Here is a 13,335-nt window from a genome sequence, read left to right as displayed (position 1 = left end):
AGTTCCAGCCTGGTCCAACTTCTCCCAGACCCCAGCCCTGGGGGGGGGGGCCTGGCTGCCTGGAACACAGATATTCAGCTTCTGGGGAGTGACTCGGTATATGATCTCTGCCCAGGGGACTGCCAAGGCAAATTGGGGCTCAAGATGGAGGTGGGCAGGAAACCCTGTTCCAAAGGTGAGTGCCCTGATTGGCACAGGGGAAACAGATGGAGGCCGGAAAAGACTAAGCAGGAAGGAAGTGCTGGGACCCGGCAAAATGGTGGTTTGGGAGGAGGGCAGTGAGGCTCACTGCCCTCATTGTAGCTGAGCGCCTAGCTAGTGCCTGGAGCTAGGTGAGGGGGTTAGAGTGCACACCTGCAGGAACACAAGTCTGTGCTTCTGGAGTGCCCAGGCAGGAAATGGAGCCGGTCAGGCTCGGGAGTGAATCCTGGTTTGTCAGCTCTGTGACCTTGGTCAAGTTCTGGAACATCTCTGAAGTTCAGCTCCTCATCTGGAACAGTTGCTTTGGTGAGGAGTAAATATATGTAAAGTGTGTAGCACAATGGCCTTTCCTCTTCACCTTGGCTCCCCACAACTCCCCCTGCACCCCCAGCTGGTACCTTCATGAAAGTTCAAAGTGCTTCTTTGTTGAGGGCAGGAGGAGCCTTCTCCCTGTCCTTATGCCTCATCTCTGCCCTCTCCTTCGCAAACTGAGGTTTCAGGTGATTCTAACTTGGTCAGGGAGAGTTCTGGGCTCCAGGTTAGGTTGGAGAAAACCCAGGCTGGGTGGTAGGCTGAGACCCTGGGTGGGCGGCAGCCTCAGGCAGGAGGGCCCTCAGCTTCGGGGCTTGCGTTTGCCACTACTCAGGGGGTAGAAAGGCAGGAACCCCTCCATCAGGCTTTCTGGGTCCCAGTCTTCTCTCCCACTCTTGTCCTTTCCCAGCAGGGCCAATCGGCTGATGTCCTCCTCATCCCACCCCGTGACCTGTTCTACTCAGAACTTCTCGGGTGCTCATGGATTCTTCCAGTTCTCCTCTCTTTGGACCCCACCGCATCCAGATTGGCTGCATTCTAATCCTGGCTCCAACACTAGCCAACTCCAACCTTGGCAAGCTATGTGACCTCTGGGAGCCTCTGGTTCCTTGTCTGTCAAATGGGTTAATAATGGAACTGAGGATTAAGAGAATCCTGAGAACTGGAATTCCCTGGTGGCGCAGTGGTTAGGAATCAGCCTGCCAGTGCAGGGGACACGGATTCGAGCCCTGGTTGGGGAAGATCCCACATGCTGCGGAGCAACTAAGCCCGTGCGCCACAACTACTGAAGCCCGTGCGCTTAGAGCCCGTGCTCCGCAAGAGAAGCCACCGCAATGGGAAGCCTGCACACAGCAACAAAGAGTAGAAGCCCACGTGCAGCAGCGAAGACCCAATGCAGCCAAAATAAATAAATAAATAAATTTATTTTTTTAAAAAAGATTCATTCATTAAAACAAAAAAAAAAGAAGAAGTCTGAGAACAGTGCCTGGTCCATGATGTGTAAATGTTGGCTCAAAGCAACTGTTACTATTGTTATCTGATGTCAGTTCTGTGGGGCAGCAGAATGTCAAGGACACGGAACTTGCCTTCAAGAAACCCACATCATGTAGATTATGCTTGAATACAGTTGATACCTTCCCACTGAATTTGGCATAAAATCCAAATGCTCCGGACTTCCCTGGTGGCGCAGTGGTTAAGAATCTGCCTGCCAGTGGGTTCGAGCCCTGGTCCGGGAAGATCTCACATGCCACAGAGCAACTAAGCCCGTGTGCCACAACTACTGAACCTGCGCTCTAGAGCCCGCGAGCCACAACTACTGAGCCCATGCGTCACAATTACTGAAGCCTGTGCGCCTGGAGCCTGTGCTCCGCAACAAGAGAAGCCACTGCAATGAGAAGCCCATGCACCTCAACAAAAAGTAGCCCCTGCTCGCTGCAACCAGAGAAAGCCCGCACGCAGCAACAAAGACCCAACGCAGCCAAAAATAAAAAATATATATAAATTAAAAAACAAATGTTCTGCCACAGGCTTTAAGATCCTATGTGAGCTGGTCCCTGCCCACCTCTTCACCTCATTTCATCCCACCCTTTCCCTTAACCTTTGTTTTCTACCCACACTGTCCGTTCTGTTTCTGAAACATGTCAAGCTCTTTCACCTCTAGGACTCTGCATGTCCTGTTCCCTCTGCCTGGACCACTCTTTCCCAGACCCTTTCCATCATCTTGTCAAATTCCACATCTTCAGAAAGGCCTTCCCTGGCTTTTTTTTTTTTTTTTTTAAGATTTTTTTTGATGTGGACCACTTTTAAAGTCTTCATTGAATTTGTTACAATATTGCTTCTGTTTTATGTTTTGGTTTTTTGGCTGCGAGGCATGTGGGATCTTAGCTCTGACCAGGGATCACCTGCACCTCCTGCATTGGAAGGCGAAGTCTTAACTGCTGGACCACCAGGGAAGTTGCCTTCCCTGGCTTTTTAAAGTTAAGTTGCCCCTCCCTCCACCCACCCCCCACCTCCCAGTAATTCTCTATTTCTTAACACTGTTTCATTTTCTTCATAGCACTTATTATTATCAGAGATTATCTTGTTTCTTTATTTACCATCTGTCTCCTTCTAAAACGTAAGCTTCTTGAGGCAGGGACCTTATCTGGCTTGTCCTCCTCTGCATTCCTAGCATTTAGAATGGTGCCTGGCATATAATAAGTGCTCAATAAATATTTGGCAAATGGGCGAATGAACAGGGCAGCCATGACTGTAGGACAGAGTTGAGTAAGCCAAAGGCCCACCATGGGGGAGGCACCAGGCCTGGGCTGGGGGAGGGAGTTGCTAGGCTTTTTGTCCTGTTCACTCTGATTCTCTGCGTGTCTCCCAGGCCAGACTGGGTTCTCTTTGAAGGCAGGCTCCAGGCACCATGTAAGTAAAGATGATACTACAAATAATTAGCAACCGGTACCATCATGGCATCCCCATCAGGACACGGGAGCCTGTTCTGGAGGCCTCCGTCTGGGCCAGGCGGTCTCCCTTTAGTTGCAGGATCACAGGGAGGTTGTAGTGTGGACGTGCTCCAGTCCTGAGGACAGTATCTATTTACCAGCCGGGACAGAAGTAATATTTCAGCATTTTAACCACCAGTGCCCCTGCCCCACCTCAGGTGAGTGCAGATGAGCTTCAGTAGGCCCTGCGGAGCGCTGGTTTCAGCACTGTTGCAGGGGCTGCTAGGCTGGCTGGCACTTTTGTGGCCACCCAGGTTACCCCCAGCCCACCGCCCAAGCTGCAGCAAACATGCATATTTCTACAAGAGAAGAGAGGCCCCTAGGCGAAGAGCTGATCAGAGGCAGGGGAAGGGTGAGAACTCCGGTGACTTTCTGAGGAAGGGCAGGACAGCCATCGTAGCCTTTTGCAAGCTTTCTTGGCCGAGGTGGGGTGCTTCCTGTCACATCCTCCCTGCTCTTTCCTGCTAGGGGCTGATCTCTTCCCAGAGGCTCGGGGGTGGGACTCTCAGCTGGTCCCCCGTGGCTGCCAGGTCAGGCCCAGGCAGGTGAGGACACACGGGGAAGCACCCGTGATACTGGGTACTGGGTGAACTTTGCTTCTGCCTCTACATTCTCCCCATTGCCACCCCCATCTCTCCACACCCTTAGTGATTCCCTGGAAGCTGAAATGACTCAGGGATTCTTAGTCATCCCAACAGGAGAACCCTCTGGAAAATGCTTCTTATGGCAGGGAGTCATCCTGAGGAGACCCACAGCTGCTCCTGAGATAAGGGTGGAGACTGAGCAAATGGGAAGAGGTGAGTGGGGACATGTGGCTCAGAGCGCAAGTTCTGCGTCAGGCCTGGTCAGGCAGGGGAGACTGCCCTTCAGGGGTTTCGTTAGAGGAGGTCCTGGTACAGAGGCAGGGGACACCCCAAAGTCCTCTCCTGGAGGGAATGTCCCACGTAACCCACGTGGGTCCTTTGCGGCATCAACAAGTGAAACAAGTAGCTTGGATCACTTCCAGCTCTTTCAAGCACGCTGTCCTGGATAGGGGCCAAGATCAAGAGGTCCGGGCCCGTGTCAGCCTCTGAGGTTCTGATTGGTCTGGGAGAGACCCAAGGGATCCAGCTCTTCTGGAAGGCCCCCTCAAAGCCTTTTCTGCGGTTGGGGGTTGCTCGGGAACACCAAAAGCCACCCTGGGGTCCACGTGCCAGACCTAAGGCTGGACTCTGCACTAAGGTCGGTGATCAGGAGGACATCTGAGAAGAAAGGGAAGAGAAGAGACAAGACCATGGGTGGGAGCAGCAGGGATCATAGAAACGAGGCCTCTTGGAGAGAGACCAGGATGGTGTTCCCTAATTTTGGGTAACAAGCGAACCAGGGAAATTCCTATAATGCCTGTTCTCAAAGGCATAGAATAGCAGGATACTTATTGCTTTGACCCATGCCTGGAAAAGTATAAAGAACAAAGTTTACCCAATAGGTTATCGGGCTTACAATGATGTTAATCACAACTTCAGTGAGTCTAGCATTTAAATCAGCTTTTGAAAACACTTGCAAGTTTTTTGGGGTTTTCAGTTTTGTTTTTGTTTTTTTTGCGGTACGCGGGCCTCTCACTGTTGTGGCCTCTCCCGTTGCGGAGCACAGGATCAGCGGCCGTGGCTCATGGGCCCAGCCGCTCCGCGGCATGTGGGATCTTCCTGGACCAGGGCACGAACCCGTGTACCCTGCATCAGCAGGCGGACTCTCAACCACTGCGCCACCAGGGAAGCCCTTGTTTTGTTTTTTAATCTCAGGTCACACACTCCAAAAGGTAGTGGAAAAAAATTTGAATAAACAAAACAGGTTTGCTGCAGATAAAACCAGGACTCCTAAACTGCTCCAGTCAACCTGCTTCCACAAGGCCCTGCTGTCAGCCAGCGCGGTGCGCAGGCTGGGGGAGCAGCATCCGGCATGTACCAAGTGAGTGCGCAGGGGCCTGGCTGGGACGTGCTGAGCAGGGCAGGAGCAGAGATGTGGCTAGGGTGGAGGAAGCTCTCAGGTTTGGGGCTGGGGACCAGATGCGGCATGAATCCAGGAGCTCAGGGAACAGCTGGGGGAGGGGGCACCCGGACTAAGTGGAAGCAGTTTTCTCACTGGCCTTTTCCTACAGGTGGTTGCATTTTTGGCAATGGTCTTGGGAACCCACACCCTCCATTTGCGGCCCCAGAAGGGCTGTACCCACTGGCCCAGCTGCTGCCCCAGCAAAGGACAGAACCCCACTGAGGAGTGGCTGAAGTGCAACACTGTGCTCATGCCTCCCCCAGAGACCACCAGCCTTGCCCACCACCCGGAATCCTGCAAGGCCAGTGAAGACGGACCCCTCAACAGCCGGTCCATCGCCCCCTGGAGATACGAATGCTGGCCCCTGTCCCCTCCCGAACACCTGCTCATGTGCTGGTCAGCGTGTGTGCGAGAGACCAGGGGGGTTCCAGACAATTCCAGCCTACCTGCCCCCTTTTACCTCAGGGAGGTTATCAAGTTTGGGTGTTAGACAAGGCCTAGCTCTGACTCTTCTTGGGTGACCTTGGGCCAATCACTCAAGTGTTCAAAGCTTAGTTTTTTTCATCTGTAAAATGAAATAATAGTCCATAGGCTAATGGTGCAGATCATAGGAAATAAGATATGAAAAATCTGTACTTAGTACAGAAAATGTTGGTTTCTTCCTTTCTTCTTCTTCCTCTACTTCTTCCCCGCCTCCTCTTCCTTCTTCTCCTTCTTCTTCCCCTACAATGGCTGTGTTTTTCTAACTAAAATATCAGAGAATAATGTACAATACAGGTACGAAGAAGCCCAATAGCAAATGCTACTGCCCTGAGCCATGAATGGGTTATAATTATACCCTCCCTCAGCTCTGGGGGGCGCAGCTGGGTGGTTGGAGCCCCAGCCTGGTTATCTCTGATCACGAGCAGTCTTATTCTTTTGCTGTGTGCCACACACATAATCCTGTATTTGTGTCATGATGTAAAATAAAATATTAGGAAGCCCTGAAATTGGGACAATTAATAAAAATATTAAAAATTAGTGCCTTAGGGATCCCAAACATATTTCTCTTGCAGTCTTGAGTCCTCACGGGGTGTCTGTGTTCCCACTCTCTGTAAGTCTAGTTCTGGCTTAGCCTTGGCTTTGAGGATGGATGGAGTAGGTCAGTGGGTAGGGAAGGGTCAGCTTTGATTGAGACTAGATCCAGGGTGGAGACTGTAGGTCTTGAAGTGGTCTCAGAAGGCTGGCTGGGTTCTGGGCGAAATCTGAAGAGGTGGGAGCCCCTTTGGGGAGGCTGGGTACCAGATGGCTGACTCGGCTGGGATCTAGACCCCTGGTTGGGAGGCCGTGAACCCCCGATAACCACTCTGCTGTCCTTCCCCAAAAGCGTGTTCTTTGCAACTCTTGTCCCACAAGCTGTTCCTCAGAAAAAAAAGAAAATGATGACGTCAAGTAAGTGGGGGAAAAACTGCTGCAAGCCCCACTCCTTGGAGGTTCCCAGTGTGCCCAGCACCTTCATGGCAAGAAGTCCACAGAGAAGAAATCATTAAACTCAGCGCTTCCCAGACTCATTTGGCGACAGACCCCTCCTGCTGCAGCGTGTTTATTGGGGAATGCCACTCCGGGAAATGCCACACTAGCTGAGCCCCAGTTTGCGAAGTCCTGTCTGTTTGGAGGATGGTTTTACAACCTAGGGGCTGTTTCCCTCTGGGCTTCTGGGGTCCCAGACCTTTGGAGCACCTACTTTTCATGCCTTTTAGGGACATGAAATCCTTTTAGAATAAGTCACTAAGCCTTACCACACACTCTTATGTGTGCTTATAATACGTGCACAGCCTGTGTCTGGAGGACAGGCAGGATATGGCAGATGGTGGCTTCCTCTGGGGAGGGGGACGGGGAGACAGACTGTCAGCCTTCACTTGATATTTTCTTATACTTGGATATAAGAGCAGTTTTTACTTTAAAATTTTAAAAAACCCTAAAAAATAATAACAATTACAAAAAGGAACCTCAGGCTAGAGCCCAGTGTATGTATCAGATGGAACCAGGGCTGGTCTGGTGGAGGCTCTGGTGGAGCTGCTCACCTGCCCCGCCTCCCTTAGGGCTCTGGGACCAGTTGGAAAGTCACTCTTCTATGCTCGACCCTCACTGACAGTTGGGGGAGATAAATCCCAGGGAACAGGGGGTGACTTGTTCAAAGTCACGCGGGTACCAGAGCTCGAATAAGAAGCCAAGCCCCCGACAGTCCTGGCATTTCCACCCTGGGGCCTCGCTGCTCCTGGCCGGTCCCCTGTTTGCCAGCCAGCCTTATCCCCAGGACCTGACGCTTGCCGCCCCTGCAGGTTGGACAGAGACTTGAACTGGCTGTAAGTGGCCTGTAAGACGGGAATAAAGACACAGACCTACTAGAGCATGGACTTGAGGATATGGGGAGAGGGAAGGGTAAGCTGGGACAAAGTGAGAGAGTGGCATGGACATATATACACTACCAAACGTAAAATAGATAGCTAGTGGGAAGCAGCGGCATAGCACAGGGAGATCAGCTCGGTGCTTTGTGACCACCTAGAGGGGTGGGATAGGGAGGGTGGGAGGGAGGGAGACGCAAGAGGCAAGAGATATGGGAACATATGTATATGTGTAACTGATTCACTTTGTTATAAAGCAGAAACTAACACACCATTGTAAAGCAATTATACTCCAATAAAGATGTTAAAAGATAGATAAATAAATAAATAAATAAAGTGGCCTGATTTGTCTTTGGCATCCCTGGTGCCTGAGCATCTTGTGGTCCCCAGCCTGGTCCCTCTTCCTCCCCACTGTCAGCCCTCACCTACTGCCTTCTCCCTCTGCCGTCCAGAGTTTCCGCTGTGGCCCCCCATCCCTCCCCTTTCCTGGCTCCCTGGCTCAGCCCTAAACACTGGGGGGGGGGGGGCGGGTCAGGCCGCCCTCCTGGCATGCTGGAGAGACAGAGGCCCATTGAGGTACTGCAGCAGGCACACAGCGCCCCCTTGTCCCCCAACAATCTGCCTTTGTCCTCAGTTCTGGCTGCTACTGCTTGGTTCTGGGGGGTGTTGCCTGGGCTGGGCTCCAGCTCCCACCCTCCCTAAAAGGAAAAGGGAGAAAGGATGGTGAGGAAGAGGGTTAAGGTTAGGGAAGAGGGCCACAAACTTCCTCAGGCTTGGGTCCTTGGGGGCTCCTAGGCCGGCCCATTACTCAGCTCACCTCCCAGCTCATCCTGGTTTCTCCGCGGACCTCCTCCTCCCCACGCTTCTCCCCTCTGCGGGAGGCGGGGTTGGGCTCCAAGTAAGGGGAGGGTTGACCACGCCCCCCTTGCCCGCGCCTCCCCTCCCATGTGCTGCCTGGGGGGCAGTGCACGCACCAGCCGAGCACTCTGGGCAGCTGGGTGCAGGCCCTTCTGGGCAGCCGCCTTCCCCGGGGTCCCACAGCAGCCCTGCCCGCTTCACGTTCAGGTTTCTCGCAGTGCCTTCCTGCTCCTCTCTGCTTCCCCATCCTGTCAGTTTTCCATTTTCCTTCCTGGCTGGTGGCAGTGGGGGCTGTGTCCGGTGGGCCCCGTGGAGATGCTCAGTGCTTGGAATCGCCGGGACCGACCCCCTGAAGAGGGGGCAGCTGCGGGGCTCCAGGGCTTCACCGTGGACAAGACGTTCCTCTCGTCCCTCAAAGGCATCCTGCTGGAAACTGAGCTGGTAACAGCTGCCTCCCTGACCTACAGCCTCCATCTCCCAGCCCGGGCCCCCCACCAGGGCTCAGCCCTCAGCAGCCTCCCTCCCCAGGCTCTCAGGACACCCCTCCGGCCCCAGCTGCCCCACCCCCCCACCCAGCCCCTCATCTCCCATCTGGAGGCAGTCACAGCAGGTTTCAGTTGCTGCAGGAAGGATTGAAGTTAAACAGAGGACAGCTCTCTGGGACATCGAGGGGGTGTGAGGCACAGGGATGGGACAGCGGTAACACCAGCTGGTCTTTCCCCGGGCTTTAAGATGGCCACTTCTTGGCAGATCCGAGAAGTTCAACTACCAAAAAGGGCAGACTTCCTGCAGCCCCGCTTTATCTGCTGCCTGCTCCCCATGAATATCTGTCCTCAGGAAAGGAGCTTCCCTTAGTCACTTAGCAAGACCTACTAGTAAACTTAAGTCTTCTGCATATGCGCCATCCTACATGGCCAGAGCTGAGGGGACCCCAGAGTCCACCCTGGAGCCTCTGCCTTCTAAACCTTGCCTCTTGGCATGGAACCAGAGGCTCTGGTCCTCGTCAGAAGAGTTTTAGGCATCCAGGAGTGGGAGAAGCGTTATGGGGCGTGGGGTGCCTCCTGGGGGCACAGGCTGATGTGGGTGCCACTCCAGGGGCCGGCGTTCCCATTGTACTTGGGGCTAAAGGGGGACACACTATCTTGTGGATTTCACAGAATGGCGGCCCCTGGAGCCGTGCAGCTTGGCCAAACTGCTGGGGCTGCTGGGATCCCGAGGCAGGGGGAGCATGGATGGGCAGAGGTGGGGGGCCAGAGTCGGGCCTCAGTAGGCAAAGGCCCTGGATGTGGCTCCAGGGATGGCGAGACCTCCAAGGACAGGTGGTGGGGCCGGCTGGGGGAGCTCCGGGGAGGGAGAGGGCAAAGGCCTGGCTGTGCCTGTGTCCCCTTCCTGGCAAGCTTCCCACCCTCGGTCCCGCAGGCCCTGACCTTCATCATCTTCATCTGTTTCACGGCCTCCATCTCCGCCTACATGGCTGCTGCGCTACTGGAGTTCTTCATCACGCTAGCCTTCCTCTTCCTCTACGCCACCCAGTACTACCAGCGCTTCGATCGGCTGAACTGGCCCTGTCTGGTGAGGGACCCTGCCTCCCCCACCCCGTTTTGGTCCCTTTCTTCTCTGCACGTTGAATTTTCCTTTCCTCTCCCAGCCTCTCTCCTTTTCCTGGTTTAACAAGGAGTCCGGCTCCCATACCCAACACTCAAACACTCCTTTGACCCACATCCCTCAGATCTGCTCCCTTGCCCAGATCCAGCCCCAGCCCAGGCCCCTGGCTTCTGGTCCTGGTCCTGGTTGCTCCGCATTTATCTTCATCCCTCCCCTGGGGAGCTGTGTGAACTCTCTCTCTCTCTTTGTCTCTCAAGCACTTTATGTTGTGTCCAAGGGTATCTCCGTGTAGGGATTCACAGTGCCTGAGGGTCAAGCTGCTGACTAGCCTGGAAAACCTCGGGGCGATGCCCCCTGCCCTCTGCTTCCCTTTGACCCTGCCCCCCCAACCCCCAGGACTTCCTCCGCTGTGTCAGCGCCAGCATCATCTTCCTGGTGGTCTCCTTTGCGGCTGTGACCTCCCGGGATGGAGCTGCCATTGCTGCTTTTGTGAGTCCAGCCCCACAGAGCTCTCTGGCTCCCCAAGGACCTTTGGCTGGTGGTTGCACACTTTGTGTGCCTCTCTCCACCCCAAGCTCAACTCAGTGCCCAGGGCCTGCCTCACACCTTGCCCCATATCACCCCCCTCCCTCTCCCCGGGATCAACGGCCCAATGACCTTTGTTGTGCCATCCCTGCTCCTACGCCCACAGGTTTTTGGCATCATCCTGGTTTCCGTCTTTGCCTACGATGCCTTCAAGATCTACCGGACTGAGTTGGCGTCCAGGGCCACCCAGGGTGAGTGCCTGTGCTCTGGGAAGAGGAGATGTCCCCTCCACCCCCTGCCCCAGCTACCCCACCCTGCCATGCCCTACCCCACCTGGCTCCATCTTCACAGGGGACCAGTAGTGATACTGGGGCTACCTGGCTCCTGAGCCCAGCCAGAAAAGGGGAACAGCAGAGCCCAGACACATCTCCTTTGGATTCACTAGCTCCCCAGCCTACTGTCCACCACCCCAGCCTACAGCGATGGAGCCAGGCCTGAGAAGTCACCGGGGATTTGTCTGTGGGGCCTGGTGTTCTGAGATCTGACTTCTGATGATGCTCGGCCAGGGAGGGGGTGTTATGGACGAAAGGGAGGGTATAGGAGGAAGCTGGTCATTCCCAAATTAAAAGACTTGAATCCTACTGGTGAATCTTTTTCTTCCCCCCAAATTAGGCAGACTAGGAATGCCAAAGAGTATTCATGGGAATGTTGCCTGGAGCAGGTCATGGTCCCTTCTCTGGGACCAGGTGTGAACAATGAGGAAGGGGGTGGGGCTTAGACATCCTTCAACATAAAGCTTCCATGCCACACCTCTTGCGTGCAAGGCCACCTGGCGGTGTGCCTGGTGGCCGGGCACCCAGGCTTCTGTGTCTGAGAAGGCGCAAGCCTTCCGTCTGTGAATGAGTGCCCACTTGCCAAGCTTTTCACATACCGGTCTTAGTGGGTTTGAGGTGAGGTGCTTGCCTGGGGCGTGTGTAGAGCTCCCCCTAGTGGTGAGGGGAGGACTTGGCCCGCAGGCTGCCAGGGAGAGGTCAGCATCAGATGAGGGCAGAGATTCCCACATTGCTGGAGCTGCATGAGCCCCCAGATAACAGCTGGTTCAATGCCCTCAATTCACATACGAGAGGACACGCCCAATTAGGGGAAGTGACCTCTTCGTCTGTGACAGAGTTAGGGCTGGAGCCCAGCTCGCCTAACACCTGAACAGGTGTTCTGGATACGGTACTGAGCCCCTGTAACTCATAAAAAATGGCCCAGCCTCATTTCCAGCTCCCTCCACCAGCAGGTCCACCTTCCCAGCTTGCCAGTGCCTCAGCAGGACATTTCCTGAGCATCCCATGTGCAGACCCCGTGCTGGGTCCCAGGGATTCAGAGGTGCCCAGCAGGTCCATCCTTGAACGCTCACAGATGGGGAAGAAGACCAGCTAGTGAAGGGCAGTCATGGCTCAGGGGGACTTTGGAGTCAGCCCTGCCTGGCCCGTGACAGCTCAATGTGGCCGGGACATCCTTGCCCAGCCCCGCAGAGCCCAGCGTGGCCTAGCTCGTCCAAGCTGACTTGCTAGCCCCTCTCCAGTGCTTCTGCGTCCCTGCCCTGAAATGCCTTCCTTCTTCTAGGGTGCTCCTTCCAGATGCAGGCCCCAGCACCCAAGCCCTGCCTGCACCTGAACTCTGGTAGAGTTGCTCTGCTCCCCTCGGTGCTAACCACCCGCCACTCTTGGTCTGGCTTTTCCTGCCTCTGGGCTCCTGTTCTCCTGACCTCATGTCCTGGCTCCTCACTGGAACTGGTAGCCTCTCCAGGGCTAGAACCGACTGGCTTTTGTGTTGCTCTGGTCTCTGCTCACAGTTCTCAGGACTTTACCGACAGGCCATTCTCAACACTGGTGACCAACCTTGGGCAGGGGCGGTCAAGGCCTCAGAAGAGGGAGAGGGAGGGCTTAGCCAGGGGAGTCCAGGAGATGGTGGGGGGCAAAGAAGGGATGAGAAGGTGGTCAGGAGGGCCTGGCCATAGTAAAGCCCAGCAGGGGGCAGGGATTTGCTAGGAGCAGAGTGGGGTAAGGACCCGCCTTGTCCCCTGAGCAGCCGTGTGACACGGGCCAGCCTGTCCCTGGAGGGAGCTCAAAGGGAGCAGAAGTGTGCTCTGTGGTGTGCACCTGCGCGTGCCCTGCTCGTCTGTGTCTGTGTGAGAGGTCAAGATGAGACAAGCGGGACCTAGGTTTGGTCCACACTTTGGTTCAGTTTGGTGTCAGCTGGCTCCAGGGTCTCAGGATGCCCTCACGATGGGGTGTGGCCCACAGGCCCGGGCCCCAGCTGACTGTACCGGGGGGTTAAGGGGAGCGGGGCTCCCTGTGGGTTACTTTCAAGGGGCTGACCAGAAAGGGACCTGCGTCACCCTCTTTATCCACATCTCCATCCCCAGCCAGCTCTGAGCCTCTCCTGGCATCGGTGGGGAATTCATTTTGGAGGAAACAGGTGTCCCAGGACAACTTTAACTCCTGTGGCCTCAGGGGTGGTGTAGGTGGAGGGTGGCTTCAGCTTCCGCAGTGCAATTCTGTCTCCTAGTGTCTGGAATTGGCTCACCCTCTGGTGCCTTTGTTTTCTCCACTTTTGGAATTTCTCCCTCTCGTCCCTTGTCTGGTTGGCTGAGCAGTAGGGGGACTCACGGCTCTGCCACCTCAGGGAAGCCGCCTCACCTCCATGGGCCTCGGTTCCTCTTCGGTAGATGTGGGGTGTCTTGGCTCCCCCAGCTCTGACACAGGGGCAGGGCCCCCCTCCCCCAGGAGTCCAGGACGGCTCCTGGATGGTCGGCGGGGAAGGATAGGGGCTCAGGCAGAGTCTGGCACTCATGTTTATTGCAGGTCAGCAAGAGCGAGGCTCAGAGGCAGTGTCACTCCTCATCGTGCATTTTTTGCTGAGAAAGAATTAAAGGTGTGAGGGGG

General features: G+C 55.0%; 1 protein-coding gene across 4 annotated transcripts; it reads left to right on the top strand.

Moving 5' to 3' along the window:
- Positions 1 to 8,074: 8,074 nt before the first annotated feature.
- CMTM5 (CKLF like MARVEL transmembrane domain containing 5) lies at positions 8,075 to 13,306 on the top strand. 4 transcript variants are annotated; one of them, XM_067740009.1, is made up of 5 exons: positions 8,099 to 8,710; positions 9,689 to 9,841; positions 10,271 to 10,363; positions 10,566 to 10,650; positions 12,014 to 13,306. In XM_067740009.1, exons 1-5 carry the CDS (start codon positions 8,357 to 8,359, stop codon positions 12,436 to 12,438), a joined length of 1,110 nt encoding a protein of 369 aa, XP_067596110.1. In that variant the 5' UTR covers positions 8,099 to 8,356; the 3' UTR covers positions 12,439 to 13,306. The 4 variants fall into 4 exon arrangements, with proteins under 4 accessions (XP_067596118.1, XP_067596110.1, XP_067596130.1 ...); XM_067740025.1 differs by lacking the exon at positions 12,014 to 13,306 and adding an exon at positions 10,751 to 11,040 and having other exon boundaries at positions 8,129 to 8,710; XM_067740017.1 differs by lacking the exon at positions 10,271 to 10,363 and having other exon boundaries at positions 8,075 to 8,710.
- Positions 13,307 to 13,335: the final 29 nt, after the last annotated feature.

Source organism: Pseudorca crassidens, chromosome 1 (assembly GCF_039906515.1).
Source record: "Pseudorca crassidens isolate mPseCra1 chromosome 1, mPseCra1.hap1, whole genome shotgun sequence".
NCBI classification, from domain to species: Eukaryota; Metazoa; Chordata; class Mammalia; order Artiodactyla; family Delphinidae; genus Pseudorca; species Pseudorca crassidens.
This window is presented reverse-complemented; position numbering and strand designations above follow the sequence as displayed.

What these genes read in the sequence shown, in the direction of transcription:
- CMTM5 (XM_067740009.1), top strand. Translation starts at nt 8,357, where the DNA reads ATGTGCTGCCTGGGGGGCAGTGCACGCACCAGCCGAGCACTCTGGGCA. An exon ending in TCCTGCTGGAAACTGAGCTG is followed by an intron (nt 8,711 to 9,688) that starts GTAACAGCTGCC and finishes TCGGTCCCGCAG; the next exon opens with GCCCTGACCTTCATCATCTT. An exon ending in GGCTGAACTGGCCCTGTCTG is followed by an intron (nt 9,842 to 10,270) that starts GTGAGGGACCCT and finishes CCCAACCCCCAG; the next exon opens with GACTTCCTCCGCTGTGTCAG.